The sequence below is a fragment of the Primulina eburnea genome, chromosome 12, assembly GCF_022965805.1.
Source record: "Primulina eburnea isolate SZY01 chromosome 12, ASM2296580v1, whole genome shotgun sequence".
Lineage (NCBI taxonomy): Eukaryota > Viridiplantae > Streptophyta > Magnoliopsida > Lamiales > Gesneriaceae > Primulina > Primulina eburnea.
This window is the reverse complement of record NC_133112.1, coordinates 34,378,630-34,396,812: the sequence shown is the minus strand read 5'-3', so window position 1 is coordinate 34,396,812 and position 18,183 is coordinate 34,378,630. Positions and strand designations below refer to the sequence as shown.

The window sequence follows — 18,183 nt, the reverse complement described above, 5'->3', positions numbered from 1 at the left end:
TTTATTTTTGGATTATGTGTAAAGATTTCCTATAAATAGATCTCTCATTTGTGAAGAAAATCACAATTGAGTAGAGAGAAAAATATTATAAAGTGTGTAGTTTGGTAAATTTTGAGTGTTTGAGATTTTTACTTTTTACCATAAATTTTTACTTTTTCACAACACATTCTATATTATTTAATATGTATTTTGTTTATTATCATTTAGTAATAATACAAGTTTCTGAATATAATTGCTCCCCGAAAATATCAAACTAGTCATTATATTAGAAAAATTAGTAGTAGTAAAAATGATTGAAGAATAAATTTAAAATCATAGAAAATGAAAGTCGAATGCTAAGTTGCAACCAGAGTTCTAATTAATCAAACGAATTAACAATATCCTCCCAACGGCAATTGAATTCCAACCAAGCAATTGAATTCCAACCAAGCTTAGCTTAAATATACAAGCAAAATGTTGGGAAACTACACAACTACAACATGGAAATCCAATTCCAATGCTCTCCACAGGCTAAATCTGCAGAAATCGTAGCCTCCATCGCTGATCTCTTAACTGAAATCTTGCTTCGCCTGCCCACAAAATCAGTACTTCGTTTCAAATTAGTTTCCAAACGCTGGTTTTATCTAATCAGTGATCCAAAATTCTGTCAACTTCGCAGTCCCAATCCGAACCCGGCAGTTGGCCTCTTCTTGCCCCTTTCCTCCACGAATTCCAGCGAAGATCATCAACGCTATGAATATGAATTCGTCCCTTTTAATTCCGACAAGTCTGTTGATTTATCAAAGATCATCTGCCTTCTGGGAGCAGAATCTTGCAATCCTGCAATGGATTGATGCTTTGTTGCAACAAGATCACTGTACTGAATAATGATCCTGAATACTTTGTTTACAATCCCACCACCAAGAAGTACTTTTCAATCCTACCAAAACCAGATGAAACAAATGGGATTTGGAAAAGAATTCGTGGGATCAACTTGGCTTATGATCCTGCTGAGTCATTTCACTACAAAATTGTCTCTGTCTGGTCATTTGAATCGCGTCAGGGCACAGACCCGGACCCGGATTCGCATTTCCAGATCATAGTTTACTCGTCTGAGACCAATTGTTGGCATGTGCAAAGCCAGCCCTTTACTTCTTCGGCAAATTTCGAGAAAGGGGTGTATTGGAACAATGCCATAAATTGGATAGATACCGTTGGAAATGCAGAATCATTGTACTTCAATGTCCACAGTCAAGCACTAAGTAAAATGCCGAGGCTGCCTCTTACATATAGCAGATACTGCAAGAGAGATCACTACTTCGGAGAGTCCTGCGATCACTTGCATTTCATCGACATGCGTGGTCCGCAAGTGAAGCTCATTGTTCACGAGCTGAAAAGGGATTATTCCGAGTGGTTCGTGAAGTACCAGGTCGATCTTTCGGTGGTTGTCGTGGCTAATCCTGCTATGGCTTCGAGTCGGGGCAACCCTATGTTCTGGTGCGGCTTCGTTTTCGAGGTTTCGGCTGTGGTCAGAGGTGAGCAAGACGGGGATTCGTTCTTGGTTTTGCAGATTCCTGGGAAAATCGTGAGATACAACATTGTACGCAAGACTTTTGTAGATTTGGTGGAGTTCGAAGGTGGAATTGTTGGGTCATCTTTGAAGAATCCAAACGTTGGTGGCTTTCAGTATATTCACTCTCTTTGATGTTCTTAATTTTTATTCCATGTGATTATAGTCTTTAGATGTTGAATGTAAATTTGTGGGTAAATGTTTATATCGTAAATCTTGAACTTTTGGTAATAATAATCTTTGTTTTTGTGTCCGAATTTACCTTAATTAATATGTATAATTAAAAGATTTGGTGGTTCACCTCTAAGCACGTCAGATTGAAAACAAACGTACGCGTAAAGACTGCTGTTTCGTTGCATTATTGAATTGAACTTGTCGGAGGATAACGAAGGAGACGGGGCCCTTACTTCATTTCAACGGATCAGATCTTGCTATACATACAATTTCAAAAAAAAGTGGATTTTATATATGCATGGACAAATCTTGGTCATCCATCCTATCATGGGGACAATGCCTCATCATGAGTAGGATGAATAAACCGGAGATGGGACAGGCTACTTGCAAAAGTTCTTCGACAAAATTATTTCTTTTTTTACTTTTATCGTGAGGTTCGACCATGGTTCCAAAACCAACGATTTTAATTTTAAAATTCGATGGTTAATGAAGGTGGAAATCGGAATCAAATCCGGAAATAGAATGAAAAAATGGTTTTGATTTTGGCTTTTGAGAGACGTTTCTGATTTCGTTCCATGGTTGCCATGAACCATGATCGGGTCTACTTATCAAGATGTGAGACCCTCGAATATGACATTCAATTATCATACATATCTAAAAGTTATTCACTGAAAAAATAAATAAAACGTACTTTTTTTTTCACTTATATGAGTACATACCCCAAAAAATTTAAAAACAAAAACAAATAGCGATGGGACACGAAAATTTCCTCCAATCATAGGGAGGGTAATGGGACGGGTTTGTCATCCCTATCCTCGTCCTCGAATTCTATCTCCACCCTCGTACCCCTCCCGATTCCTGTTTTTTTGGGGATTCCCCGAACCCAAAACCATGGGGATCAACTTCTCATTTCCACCTCCATCTCTATTTCAAAAATATTAATATGACAAGACGAGGACGGGTTCGAGGATTTTCTCAAACCAAAACTTATTATCATCTATTACTATTAGTGATGATATTAATATTAATATCAATATTAATAATAATATTATTATAATTTTATTATTGATATTACTTTCGGGTCGGGTTCAGGTATGAGAATAATAATCTCATGCCCGCCCCGAACTACTTCGAAGATTTTAAAAATCCCCAGACCCGAAAAAGCCAAGGATCCCCGTCCCGGTTTCGGGTTTTCCACGCGGGGTCCCAACTCTGTGGAGAAAGTTGTCATCATTATCTAAGCATGTGTGTTTTCGGGGTAAAGACCTCAATTCACAATTTTTTATTATTTTAATTAGTTTGTCACCTATTTATATATTTTTATTTTATGTCAAAATTACGCTCTGTTTATTAATTTAATTTGATTAGGTAGTTGATTAATAGATAAATATTAATTAAGTAGATGAAGAATCGATTTAATAACAAACCTTGCAATTTGAATGATAGGATACATGAACTTGCTAGAGAAAACGAAAATAACACGTCACCAAAATTTTTTAACTCTCAATTCTCTTGAACTCGATTTAACTAATTCATCACTTTTTAAATTTTATTTTCTATCTAATATATATTAGTAATCTGTCTTCACATTAATTAGGGCATGAATTATTAAAATATTATTTTTTATACCAAAGTATTATTTTTTATTGTAAATATCAACATGATTGACATATTTCACAAATAAAGATCCGTCAGACCGTCTCACAAGAGAACTACTCTTATTTATATTGACACTTACAAAATCCTCCTATATTAATTTATAATGACATTAAAAAATGTCACTCGTAATAATTTACAAGGTCATTTTAACGTGCCTTCCATATTTATGTTTATGAGTGTCTCCTATATTAATTTATAGGGACATTGAAAATGTCAATGAGCATAATTTATAAGGAATTTTTATAATGCCTCTTAAGAGATTTTGCAATAGCAGTTGTCGTTGCTATGATTAAATTTTATTGCCTATTGCATAAAAAAAAAATCACATACGTACTAATATTTATTCTGACGAACTTGTCACACAAGATTTGTTAATTGTGATTTATTTGACTAACGTGGTTTGCAAACTGTTTTGTTAGTCCAAAAAAATTTACTCATTGCCACCGAAAAATAGCAATTATAGGTTCTCACATCATGAAAAAAATTGTAATATCACACCATTCATGCATATAATAAGCTAAAATAAAAATAAAATTTTCAAAAGATCTAAATAATAATCTGAACGAAACAAAATGCAAAATCAATGTACTAATGTAATAATTGTAATTCCCCTTACAAAAATATGAGTCAATGATACAATTATGACTTTACTAACAAATTCCATACCTCAAAATTGGCTACACACCAACAAAATATAACGAAGTTTCGATTAAAAAAAACAAACAAACAAACAAATCGGTAGATTCATTGAGTAGTATCTTCAATCGTTACATCTTAATCAAAAAATCTGGTTTTCAAATGCAAATATCATTCATATATTTTTTAAATAATAAAAATATAGCGAATGGCGATTAATTCAAAAGATCGAATATCATTCCAAATGAAAAAGTCAATCTATAATCAATATTATCTCTATAAACGTCTCACTTTCTTTATGTATTTTTATGGATTCATGAGTTTGTTGTCTTTTTCAAGGTCTTTTGAAAGTCATTTCGACCATTTTCTTGGAGAGTTTTTTTAAAAAGTAAAAAAAAATTCAAAAATAAGGTAGATGGTGTAGTTTTGCAAAATTAAAACTAAACGGCACCATCAATAATATATGTTGCAGCTTTCGCCCCGCTGCAAATTACAGCGTCCAAGCAATATTGTGCAGCTGCCAACATGGCAGCGTCTGCTATCTCGTTGCATCTGCTTTTTTTCGGTTCGTTCGATCCTAGGTGGGGGCAGTGTCCACACCCCATATGAATGGTTGAGATTCTACTTCATGGGAAAAAAAAATGGGCCAGAAAAAATTCCGACCTTTGGATGTACCCCTGCAGTCATGATCGAATAATCCCTTTTTTCCATATTCCAACTATTATTATTATTTTATTAATCGTATTACTAGTAATAATAAAATAAAAAATAAATTGATGGACACATTTATAATTTTTTTTTCGAAAACTAATCAACACATATATTTAAATAAATAATTTTAAAAAAAGTGATTTTTTGTGTTTCTTGCATTCATTGTTAGTATTTATCGATGAGGACTTTTTGTGTTTATCGCATTTATTGTTTGTTGAAGTATCAAAATCATTTTATGGTGGTTTGACTATTTGCTTGTTTGGAGTAATCAGAACCGATTTGCCGGCAACCAAAGGGATGACGACTTTGGAGTAAGTGAAATTTAATTATTTAATTCATTTAATGATTAAAAATTATATGGAAAAACAAATGAAAGAAAATAATTTAAACAATATTTTTTTAGATTTTATTTTATCAAGTAATTAAAACAAAATGTCAACGATAAAATCCATCTAATTTTGTCAATAGTGAAGACTGTTGTTGTCTTCTAAAACCAAAAAACTAAATGAAAAGTGTGGATGAATTTTCAAGTTCGTCATCGCTGTAATAGCAAATATTATGAGAGAAAATGAAAAAAATATAATTAATTTTAAACCTCTTATCAACGAAGTTAAAAAATTTGAGAGATGGCGGTCGCGCCCGCCCATCTTCTTGCTCCGTCACTGCATGAATCCATGATAGTTATTATACTTGTTTGTAATATTATTCAGCTTCTGTATTGTTAGTCTCCACGCTAGAATATCAACTGAAGAAGCCACGACCAAAAGATGCTTGTCTGGTAATGTGGGAGTAAATTTGGCTGGAATCAGTATTAGACAGAAAAATAAAATAGTTTATTCAAAATTTATTTGAAAATTCATGTAGATCCATCCCAACAAAGTTCATGAATCTAAAATTTGAATAGATTTCAAATACTTTGAATTGAAATCTCCTCACAAATTCAAATCACTTATCCAGACAGGCTCTGATGAGATTCAAGTCTTCTTTCTTTAACTTTTTTTTCCTATCACTAGCATCAAACAAAGCTTTATACATTTGGAAGCAACTAAGAATATAAACACCTTTAAGAAAATTAACTAAGAACATATGGGGATATTGATACCAGATGAAGTTTTCTTACTATTTGCCAGATTTCCATTCCATGATAGCTGATAGAAGGGTGTAATTTGGTGTGAGACTTTTGTTTGGGAAAGGTAAGTTGGTTTTTGGAGACATGTTTTTCTTCTCGAGCCACGCCTCTATCGCGATTCGTTCATAAGTATATCCGTCCGCAGCAACACAAGGGTCGGTCATAATCTCCTGAAACAAAAAATGTACAAGTTATTCATATGTGAACAAGATATGACAGGAAGAGAGTTCCTTGAATGAGAGATTCGACCATTTCGTTGGCGCACATGTGCAAGATTGATTATCTGCCACTATACAAACTATTATATGTGATGACAGTGGCTTTTAAACCGCACAACGGCGCAAACACCACAGTTAGATTTTGGTGCCGCGTAGAAAGCCAAATAAGACAACACAGATAATCAATCCTCCAAACAAAACAAATAGCTTCGATAAATACAGATAATTCTGGCGACATGGGCAGTTGCAACAAAAGTAAAATGATCTTCATATAATTGAGAGACATTAGGGAAACCTTGAGAATAGGACATATGAAATGGTTAGGCGGCGGTGGCCCACAAGGTAATGCCAATTCTCGTGCTCTTTCCACGACTTCTTTAAGTTTCTCCAAAGCTGGTAAAACTTGGTCGTGTAAATCGGGCCTGTCACTTCCCTTAAGTTCGGTGCACTTTAACGCCATTCGAGCCAAATGTTCTGTTTCTTCGATGGGCCATGCACCAGCCACTTGATCCAATACCTCAATAAAACGATCTTTCTCCATTGCAACTTCTACAATATGAGCCAGTCCTTTGGCTGGTTTTGCCGTCAGCAATTGCAGAATAACAATTCCTAAAGCATAGACATCAGACTTCGGGGATACTTGTCCGGTTCTTTGGTACTCAGGATCAAAATAGCCAAGTGTGCCCACTAGAGTCGTGTCCTTGTAATTCATTGACATTGAAAAAGAATCTTCATTAACAATTTCCGAAAGGCCCACATCTCCAATTTTACTTACGTAGTTATGGTCAAGCAAGATGTTTGCTGGTTTTAAATCACGATGTATGATGGCATTTGGCTTCGAGTTGTGAAGGAATACAAGAGCTGAGGCTACCTCCCAGGCAATTCGGTATCTGTCAAACCATAAAAGTGGAGGCGTGTTGTTTTTCTTGAGCAGTCTATCCTCGAGGTTACCATTCTCCATGAACTCATACACCAGGCAAGCATGATCAGGACATGCACCAAGAAGAATCAGCAAGTGTGGATGGCGAATTTGGCTTAAAATTTCCAACTTCAAACAAGAAACCAAGAAATAATAAGAAAGCTTAATTGAAGCAAGATACAGAAATTAATTGTTTCAGACTTTATTGGACATACGGGTGAAAGATCGAGCTCATAAATCTCTCCAAATAGTAAAATCATACGGAAGATATACCATATTAGTAGCAAGAAATCTGATTCCAGAAAATATTGTTTGATTTCTCATAATTCATTCTAGGGAAAGGCATATATATACCTCCCGCAGAAATTGTTTAGTTCTACTAGCTTCCTTGGCATGGAGAATTTTCACAGCCGCGGTGATGTGATGAAAAATGCCTTTATACACGGTTCCATATGCTCCATTTCCAAGTTTAAGATTTTCAGAAAATGTTGAAGTCGCGGATATGATTTCTTCCCAAGTAAATTTTCGGTACTGATAGAAAGATCCCATCAAGGCATTTTCGAGGTTTTCCTTCTCTCTAGCTTCACGAGATGCTCTAACCTCTGCCAATTTTCTTTCTGCAGCTTCTCTTTCAGCACGTTCATTCGCGTAATCAGCTTCTCTTTTGGCAGCTTCATATCTCTCTTTCTCCTGTCTGGCTAACTTTGTTAATTCCTCCTCTTTTAAACTTACTTGCTTAAGTGTATTTTCTTCATCCGAATGCCGTTTGTGAAGTTCGTTAAGCTGATCCAAAGCAAGAAAGTAAACATAATATGTATCATAAATACATCTTGAAACAAGAGTAGATATAACGAAAATATATGAAGAAGTAAAAACAAAAAGTGTTTTAAGTTGGAAAAGAGTTACTAGAAACTCATGGCAACTTTTTAGCAAGTAATCCAGTATCATATATCATATATTCAAAATATACCTTCCTAGATGCCTCAATCGCTTCACCTTGTGCCATTGCATACATTCCTCTGACATGTCGGAGTTCAATTCTCAATTTTTCTAGCTCAAAATTGATGTTGGCCTACAGAAAATGAATAAAAAAAACTCGTGGAATACTATAATTTTGCAGGACTTCTGAGAGATGAAATGTATAATAAAATAGCTAAATAGACAACATGTTTCAATTTTTTTATTGCTTCAATTTTGAAACATTACTTTATTTTGTTCAGAAGCTTGGTGAAAATGTGGCCGAACTACAATCCCTCACCTGATTCTCTGCTGAGGCTTCACAAGTTGAAGCTTGATCCAATGGAGGAGTGCCTAAGGTCGAGCTTCTGCTGCTAGAAATTTGGCTGGATACTTCATTAATATCTGAACCATCGGAAAAATCATTTCGCTCATCTACAGCAGCGAGAGATGAACTTATAGAATGTGTGACTCCACTAGAAGGTATCCTTTTTCGAAGAGAGGTCTTGTTCGAAGTTTGAAAACGCTGCACCGGTAGTGAAGATGAACGAATCTGAGACATTGAACCAATTGACGAGCTTCGCTCTGTCGACTCTGAAAACACAACAACTCGATTGGTAGCAATTGGAAAACCTGAAGTCATCCATGACTAGTTCATGCACATGTTATGTTCACCAAGGAACATGTTCAAAATCAAGTCATTATACATTTAAAAACGAACTCCAATAGTCAATTCAAATGAGGCTGTTAGAGACAAAACTCGAATCTCTTTCTAGTACCTCTGAGTAGAATTGGAGTGGCAAAACTCGAATCTTTCGTGGACAACTGAGTAGAATTGGAGTTACAAAACTCGAATCTTTTGTGTACCACTAAGTAGCATTGGAGTTGTTTGGTTAAACTTATTATCTTGTGAGATTTAAGAGCTTTAAAAGACGCTTCAATGACTTGAAAAATCATACATTTTTTTAAATTAAACTGTCAAACAAAATAAGTTGTCATCGGAAAGAAAAGTTCAGGAAAATGAGAAATCAAATGAGTGGGCAAAGAAAGATATAGTCAGAGAAAAAAGGAGTTTAGAATAATTTGGAATTTAGAGAGAGTATTGGGATATATTGAATCAAATGGGACATGATCTTAAAAAATTATTGGTAGTGTCTTCCTAAAAAAAAAAATTAGCATTATCTGACTATCCTTATGAAATCACGAGATTGCTGAAAATTTCTTATGAGTAAAATATCTATCAGCTCCCCGTGTTTTCAAATCTTGAGCACACACATACTTGAAAACAAGCATGGACAAGAGTGCGTGTGCTCAAGATTTGAAAATATGGGTAGTTAATAGATCATTTTTTTAACGGAATTTTTACTCGGGATCTCACAGGTGTGATTTATGCAATTAACTCAATAAGATATTTTAAGCAACTTATAAGAAGAGTCCAACATCCTCTAGACAAACAAGCGCGAGTCAGAAAAGATACTTGTTTGCGAGCTCGAAGAATTGCGAGTGAAACAACTTGCATCAGAACCATCATCTCTCATGCTTCTTATCGATTTTGAATCTGATGGGCGCAATGATGCCAATTTTCCTTTAGAAACAGCATAGACAGTGCAAAAAGATGGACAGCCTCCTGATATTTTTGATGATAAAGTTTGTGCTCTGCGCATCCAAGAAAATTTTTTTGTTTGTCACAAACTTTATCTATTTTTCAAATTATATGTTCATGAAAGAATTTTTAAAGGAGATTACTTTTTTTCTCATGAACACCCTGGTTTCATGGAATCAGAACTTTAGGCTATGCTGGCCTACATTACATAACCTACTCTATATCAGTTTCAACATCTCGCGAAAAGGTGCCCAATAGCTACTCTATCTACAAAAGTGTTAATAAAAGGGCAAAATTTGTCCATTGTTAATTTTCTACTTTGCCCTTAATTGTGTTGTTTGAATTTATTGCATGGGCATTAAGTGGAAATGGGTGCCAAAAATAGGGTCAAAGATGGAATATAAAATTTGTGTGTAGATGAAGAATAGCATTGTCATGATTCGACTCGTTTTGTTCCAAATTTGAAAAGTATTGTTATGATTCGAGTTAGAAGTGGAAGGAATTCCTAAACTCTGATAAGTTCTGTTATGGTCCCACAGGTAAACGTTATGTCATTCCTGGTTTACCTGTCCTTCCTCAGATAAGAATGAAGAACAGGTAAACTAGGAAGAACAAAATCAGTTCAGGGATGGTGAGGAAGCACTACTGAGTTCTGGGATCGAGTTTCCATTTTAATTCAGTTGTAATTCACTTTCGTATTTCGTACAGTTATGTAATGATCACTCACATAATCAATCTCTGTTCAAGATTAGATGCCCAGGAACTACAGTTATTTTTGACTTCACAAATTTGAATGCCAAGAAAAAAACAGATTAATCACATGCAATTGACAGAATAAAAACAAAACAAGAATGAAAAGTGCACACAGATTTTAGGTGGTTTGGCCTCCAAATGTAGCCTACATGCACCAGAGACTTCACTACTCTTTTTGAAGTTTACAGATACAATTGAACACTCAAGAAGATGAATCTCACAAATTCACTCTTGCTTTCTCTCAATCACAAAAAAGCACACTCTTGAAATTCGTTAACCTCTCGGTAATCTTTATTCCCATTTCTTCTTACTACCGATAGCTTGAAGTTTATTTTTTTTTAATTTCACTCTTTGGCAGCCCTTTATATATTTATTGGTTCACCAGCGGTTAAGCTCAACTGCCTCCTTGATTCACTTCCTCAAAATACAGCAGCTACAACCAACCCCCAACTTCCATCCTAGGCACCTAACCTTTCCTCTTATATCTGTTTTTATTCAACATGCATTGAGTTCTTGACAACTGGTTCACGCGTACGTTTTTGTAAAGACATCTTCCGCACTCTTTTGATTATGCATTGTAAAAACAACAAATTTTTATGAAATAGACTGGTTTAGCTATTTGATTTGTTTTATTGTTTTCAATGAAAATTGTTAAACAATGCTGGTGTCTTACGCTCCAAACTCACGGCATGACAAAATTAGCCAGTGAGAAATCATTTCTAACATAATAGTTGTCACGCCCCGAGCCCGGGCCCGCGCCTGCGTGACTGCACAATGGGCCCCTATAGCAACTACTTCGTATTCGTCCTCGCTTTACGAAAATGATTAACCCAAGTTGCTATAGAAGTCCATTGTAAGCCATTATAAACTCATTTTAAATCTTTAATTTTTCAGATGTGGGACAAGAATATCACAATCACCCCTCCTTCAGAACGCGACGTCCTCGTCGCGGCCTGACCACTCGATCCACCAGCACCGAGAATCTAGAGGTGGCTCCTACAGGTTCAAGAGGTGGCTCCCGTCATGTAGCACTTTGCCCCGCAGGTTCAAGAGGTGGCTCCCATGCACGTAGCACTTTGCCCCGCATAGCACTTATTTCTCGGTGTTCCATGCTGGTGACCGGCTTTGATACCATTCTGTCACGCCCCGAGCCCGGGCCCGCACCTGCGTGACTGCACAATGGGCCCCTATAGCAACTACTTCGTATTCGTCCTCGCTTTACGAAAATGATTAACCCAAGTTGCTATAGAAGTCCATTGTAAGCCATTATAAACTCATTTTAAATCTTTAATTTTTCAGATGTGGGACAAGGGTATCACAATAGTGCTGACCTCCAGATTTGCATCAAAACCAGTCATAATCACCAGAATTCGTAGCTTATGGGATTGGTTTAGAAAAGAGCCAAGTTCCGAACTCAGCCTATAAATACGTCACTTGAGATTCATTTTCAAGTGCACCTCTCAAACTCTCTCTCTCTCGGTTCTAACTTATATTTTAGGCTTTTGACTCAGTTTCTATAGTCGAGGCGAGTTGCGAAGCACTTCCGGAGCAGGCGACAACTCGTGGATGGATCGACAAAGCGAGAGGATAAGTTGAAAGAATATTATAGGCACATATTAGCTAGAAATGCATATTCAAATCTAGAAAGTCAGTAATATATTTTTTTTGGTTATAATGTCTAAGATCGAACTTCGAATCGTAGGTGTTTCAAGACGGTTTAGAGGTACGTAAGTACTGAGATATCCAGATGAGTAAACATTCTTATTTATTGCATATCTGCTTGTAATATGATGTGTGTTATTGTCATTATATAATATGTTGAATTGCATATCACGTTGAGCTTGTCATCCTTCGCGATAGCCTTGATTTAGTAGGGCCGCTCAGCCCTTTCCTTGGACGATTGGATACCCGAGACCACCCACTGATTTTACAGAGAAGCGTGCTAGGTGACACAGGACATTGCACGTCCAAGATCTCATCAAGTGTGAGAGTCACCAACTTATTCTTCAGAGCAGTGTGCCACATACTCTAGGCACCTTTAGTCTGAGCAAGATATTATAGTAGTATTTTATCCTTGATCACCAGAGCATACTTTCATGCATTTTCAAAAAGGCTTGTATACTCATATTTATGTATTGAGCAATTAAGTCGCTAACGCCCTTGTTTTTATCTTAGACACCTCATTCCCATGGGTCATGTCTTGGGTTGGATGAGCCAAGGGGTCAAACAATGGCTAGGAGAGACCTAGTTTTGTATTTTGGTTAGTTTGAAATTCTTATATTGATTTGATTTGAGAATTAATTCTTGAGCATAAAAATCAAGTGAATCTGTCTGTAAAGATGGTTCTCACATATCAGCGAGGTGTTGATTTGGGAGGAAAAATTATCAAAAATATCTCGGATAGAAATTTGAGATTGCAGATGAATCTGTCACATTTTTTTCACAACATATTATGCATCAACTTCGGGATTTAGTTCGATTTTAATGAAATTAAATTTTTCCTTCATACAGAGTCAATATATAGTTCTCATTAATTTAGGAGATTGCCAAGTGAGGTTATCTGTGGTTAAGAGAAGCCAAGTGCACTTTAAGTGTCCAATATTTCAGAGTGAATATATTGTTTTTATGAATTGAGGCTCATAATAAATTCTTTGGGAGAAGAATGTGAGTTCTCAGGAGAGATCGATATATTTTGCATTAAGCACGGAGTTTTTTTATTCATTCTTCGAGAGAAGAAGGTGAGTTTTCAAGAGAGAAGGACTTGTGCATCAAGGATTTCGAATGTTGCAAATGGAAAATCTACTAACTGTTGTAATTTGGTGAAGAGTTGAATTAAATATAATGAAGATGTTAAATTTCAGAAACATATATATATATAATATTATATATATATATATATATAATGGGCAAAAGCTTGTGTAAGACAGTCTTACGGGTCGTATTTTGTGAGACGGATGTCTTATTTGGGTCATCCATGAAAAAGTATTATTTTTTATGGTAAGAGTATTATTTTTTATTGTGAATATCGGTAGGGTTAACCCGTCTAACAGATAAAGATTCGTGAGACCGTCTCACAAGAGAACTACTTTATATAATGATGATGATGTGAAGTACATAAATAGAAAAAAAAAATTAAAAATTTAAAATGACATGAAGATACTTGATTTTATTTGGAAGATTGAGATTATGAGGGCAACTCCAACCCTGCACAAAAATAGCATGGGAATTATTCTCCCATGGGGCTGGGCTATTTTCGTAGAGGATAGCTCTGCGCCAAATTACAAAGCTATCTTTATTTTTTTTTAATTATTATTATTTTTTGTTAAATGATTTTCTTTAGATAATAATATTATATAATTGATAAGTAAAATTAAATAAAGTTTTAATATAACAATACAATTCATAAAAAAAATCAAACATAAAAAAATTAATTATATTATTAAATTTATAAATAGATTTCTAGTTTTTTATTTTTTATTTTTTAAATTCTCGTAAATATAAATAATTCATCAAAGATTTGATTTAGCAACATCGCAATTTTTAAAGTTAAAAATTGCGAAGATAACACATAACTGAAATCACATACAAAGATAACAATGTGAATGAAACTTATAAAGGACACATATAAAGGGTATATTTTTTAAAGTAAGATTTGAAATAAATGGGTTGGAGTTGCATTTGGTGCAGAATTTGCATTATTTTAGTGCATAATTTGAACAAAAACAGATTTTTGGGTTGGAGATGGTTTTAGAAACAGGTTTTAGAAGCTGATAACAAACGACAGAAAGTCGTCCACATGCAAACCAGATAGTGGTTGTCGATATCGCAAATCTACTTCTTATTATTGCTTATCAAGAATTCGTCTCACACAAGTTTGTTGACAGCAAATCTACAATCGTGAGTGTTATTAATAATTCAGTTCAGCATGATTGAATGAAACTTTTTACATGCTGATCGAAGTATTTTATCTATCTGTGGAATATGTCGTTTCATTAAGCGTGAACAGAGATATACTAGAGAGCAGAAGAAAACAAGCTACTGATCAGAATTTGTTGTGAAACTGTCACACACGATACTTTTAGAAGTCACACATACTTCGTACCTTGAGAAAAATGGACGAGAAGAAACACCTATCACAAGTTTATTGATCATATGTTGGAGGATGTCCGCAGATATTGCAGATACCACGTCATCTGATTCAATTTGCTCAATTTCTGCGTGCACCTGCAAGTGAAATCTTTGATAAGCACCACAACACGGGAAATCTTACCAGAGATGATCCATCCTGACCTTTTTCTGACTACATATCTTCTTGTAGGGAAGAAGTTTTTCATTCACTTGACTTTCTATATCCTTTCTATATGCAGCTGCTACGTCATCTCGTACCCCGGAAATAGGAATATAATTTCCCACTGGAGAGTAGAATACAAAATAACCAGAATGAGGTTCTTATGAGTTAAGACGAGTTGCATCAAGCTGCCAAATCTAAGACAGTTTATATTTCTTTTATTCAGCTTTACCGCGTTTATGGCATTTGATGTTTCTAAGTACACTTTTAATTCTAGTTTTCAATCCGTATAACAAAATTCTATCGCCAGATTTACGAAAGTTAGGCATATATAGAAACATATTCTTCATGATTCACTACATTACCATCGATCTCATTCACCTGGTTATAACAAACTCTCCACCACGGCCCATGTCAAGTTAAAGAAAGAGTCGGATTAAAAGCAAAATCTATGAACTCCATTTCTCATATTCTCCCAATATCATGGATTACTAAACAGTTAAAGTACTTCACTTTAGTCTCTTGTATAATTTCGTTCTTCATCAATGATGATCTTCAAGGGGAAAAAAATTACTTGGCGTTGGAATTCTCGATATCTTGGGGCGGACATGTATCAACTTGAAGTGCATCTGTTGTTCTGGAACAAATTTCTCCAATGCCCATTTCACAGTATATTTGTCTTTTTTACCTCCACTTAAAGCTACTGCAACAACTAAATCTGATAGAGGTGGCAATTCGTCCAAGCCTTCCACCACATTATATTTTTTCCCCTCCATCTTAAAACTTATAATACTTCAAACCAAGCTGCTGCAACATTAAGAGATTGAGAACTTGATGTTATATGCATGTTCACTCTCGTTAGTTAGTTAGCGAAAAAAGTCGCAGAGGCTAGTATTCCACGGAACAGTCACAACGACCATCACGGAAATTTTTTAAAATGTATATAACAAATCAGCAGTTTTGGATTCAATCGGCGATTTCCATTAGCACTACTTCACCCTTTACAGCATGAAACTTTGTATTGATGGCCACTGAGACTGTTCCAGAACCATCTTTTCAGCGGCCGCCACAGCGAATCAGTCGAACCAAAGCCCAGTAGGATAGAAATTTAAGTTTCTTGTTACAATTCTAAGCATCAAATATATTAAATGCCAAATAAATTAAAAAAATTAACACGTCGAATAAAAAACTAAGACCACAGACCAGAAAAAACACATTTAACACTCCATACTTCAAGAAAACCAGGACATTCCCCTTCTATCCAAACATACACACAAAAACACATCTTTTCCAACATTTCTTGAAGTTTTTCCTAAAAATAAACAAGAAAACGGAAATCTAGAACAACCCAGAAAATAAACAAATTCAGATAAATCTTCAGAATCGACAATAAAGCAAATTCCTAAGAACCAGAGAAACTATCACTTACCCAATTTCCCACTTGAAACTTGGCATTCCTTCAATGGGAAATGAAAGGCATACTTAGATAAATCCTGGGAAGTTTCAAATGAATGACGCTTCCTCATCTGAGAGCGTCAGCCGTCACCGTGCCGTAATTCATATGCTGTAATGTCAGTCCACATGTGTACGCATACGCATATTTATCAGAACTGACAACTATAAATGAAATTTACCTTCGTTTTTTTAATATATATACGTAAGAGTTTGAAAGGTTTACTTTGTTTTGTTGCATCAAATATGCGGATCTTCAAGTCTTTTTGTATGTTTTATGTACTATTCAAAGGGAGGAAGTGGGCTCGTAAAATGGGAATAAACATAAAAGTCAACCATTCATCATCCTCGTTTGAGCATTCATCGACGACAACTTGATTCCTCCAACCCAGTTTTTCAATAAATATTACAAAAATAAAATCTTTTTACCAAACTAAATACAAGTTTAATAAAATGAATTGTTTTTAAAATTCACTTATTATGTGTATATTTTATGTATATTTGATGTTATTTACACTTTATTATATGAATCAATTTTTACTTTTTTTGAAAAATAATTTGATGAATCAGATTTAGAAATAAGTTGAAATATATATAACATAAAATAGATGAAATAATATTGACATATAATTATATACACACAAGTGGAAGTGTAAATTATTATTATCAAACAAACATATATATGCATCATGACATAGGTGGAATTTTGTATTTTTTAATAAAAAAAATTAGTAGCCACTTTTTTATATTATAGTAAGATCCGAGTTGTTCCTCGATTGTTATAGATATCGACTATAAAAACTAAAATAAAATAAATAAAAACTTATTATAGATTAATTTTATTTTGTCACATCAACAATTGATTTTTAATAAATTAGTAAATAAAATTTTATTAAAATAAATTATTTTGAAAATTCATTTATTAGATGAATTTATTTATTTTTTTTTTGAAAAATGATTTTATGAAACAATTTTATAAAATATTTTAATATATATATAACATAAAATAATATTCACATATAAATACATACACACATGTGGAAGTATAAATTATCATCAAACAAATATATATGCATCATGACGTAGGTGGAATTTTATTTTTTAAAAAAATTAGTGGATACTGTTTTAATATTATAGGAACAAATTCGAGAAATTGTTAATCGGATAGTTATATATATCACCATAAAAACTAAAGAAAAATAAATAAAACTTGTTATAGATTAATTTTATTTTGTCACATCAACATTTGATTTTTAATAAATTATTAAATAAAAGTTTAATATGATGAATTGATTTGAAATTCATTTATTATGTGTATAAGTACCGTTATTCACATTTTATTATATGAATCATTTAAAAAATACTTTTATGAATCAATTTTACAAATAAGTTAAAATATATAATATAAAATAGAATAAAATAATTGTTGGGATCGTAAAAATGTTAGAGGAAGGTGAATGACCATTTTAAATAAATTTAAAAGCTCGAACTGATTTTAACAATTATTAACTATTAATGACTTTTTTGAACCGATATAGATAATTGAACCATTGAAAAAGATTTTAGAGTGCATAAATGGTCCGATTAGACTAGTGATATAATTTATTCAGTGTAGATAATCTTTTAACAATACGGCAGATAAATAAATCAAAACATATAGAAATATAAATCTCAAAGTAAAAAACACAATGTTTTATAGATGTTTGAAGAATAACTCTTACGTCATCTCTTCTTTCACTTACGAAGGAATCTACTAAAAGATTTTAATTCATACAACTCTTATACAAACTTACTTCGATTAAAAATTATCATAGCCTAAATCGAAACTCTTAAAAACAACTTAAATAACAGTGTAAATATTTGGTTGTCTTTTGGAAACCTCGGTTAAGAAAGATACAACATGGCTCTTCAACATATAGCTTTGAACGGCTAGAATTGGTAAAATAACACAAAACAATCCTTGATGATCTGATATAGAATATAAGTGTTCGCTAGTGAGCATCTTGATATTGAAAGAATAAAAGTGCTCGAGTTCTTGTATATTACATATTGTAAAAGCTTCAGTCTCATATGTCCTTCAATCTTGAATCTACGTATTTATACTTAAAGATCTCCCAACGATAAAAAACTTTCAA

General features: G+C 33.9%; 1 protein-coding gene and 1 pseudogene across 4 annotated transcripts; one reads left to right on the top strand and one right to left on the bottom strand.

The window, feature by feature from the left end:
* Positions 1–362: 362 nt before the first annotated feature.
* On the top strand, positions 363–1,806 carry LOC140808011 (F-box protein At5g07610-like; annotated as a pseudogene).
* Positions 1,807–5,259: 3,453 nt separating this feature from the next.
* Positions 5,260–16,347, bottom strand: LOC140807228 (U-box domain-containing protein 35-like). 4 transcript variants are annotated; one of them, XM_073163995.1, is made up of 11 exons: positions 16,026–16,347; positions 15,171–15,403; positions 14,599–14,720; positions 14,411–14,532; positions 9,430–9,608; positions 8,254–8,585; positions 7,966–8,067; positions 7,350–7,778; positions 6,372–7,124; positions 5,850–6,028; positions 5,260–5,528 (listed from the first exon to the last, which is right to left on the bottom strand). In XM_073163995.1, the coding sequence occupies exons 2-11, from the start codon at positions 15,370–15,372 to the stop codon at positions 5,471–5,473; spliced, it is 2,478 nt and encodes an 825-aa protein (XP_073020096.1). In that variant the 5' UTR covers positions 15,373–15,403; positions 16,026–16,347; the 3' UTR covers positions 5,260–5,470. The 4 variants fall into 4 exon arrangements, with proteins under 4 accessions (XP_073020096.1, XP_073020095.1, XP_073020098.1 ...); XM_073163994.1 differs by having other exon boundaries at positions 15,171–15,400; XM_073163997.1 differs by having other exon boundaries at positions 5,261–5,504; positions 15,171–15,400; positions 16,026–16,344.
* Positions 16,348–18,183: the final 1,836 nt, after the last annotated feature.

What these genes read in the sequence shown, in the direction of transcription:
- LOC140807228 (XM_073163995.1), bottom strand. Translation starts at nt 15,372, where the DNA reads ATGGAGGGGAAAAAATATAATGTGGTGGAAGGCTTGGACGAATTGCCA. An exon ending in TCATATGTCCTATTCTCAAG is followed by an intron (nt 6,029 to 6,371) that starts GTTTCCCTAATG and finishes TTTTTGTTTCAG; the next exon opens with GAGATTATGACCGACCCTTG. An exon ending in GAATGGAAATCTGGCAAATA is followed by an intron (nt 5,529 to 5,849) that starts GTAAGAAAACTT and finishes TACTGATTCCAG; the next exon opens with CCAAATTTACTCCCACATTA.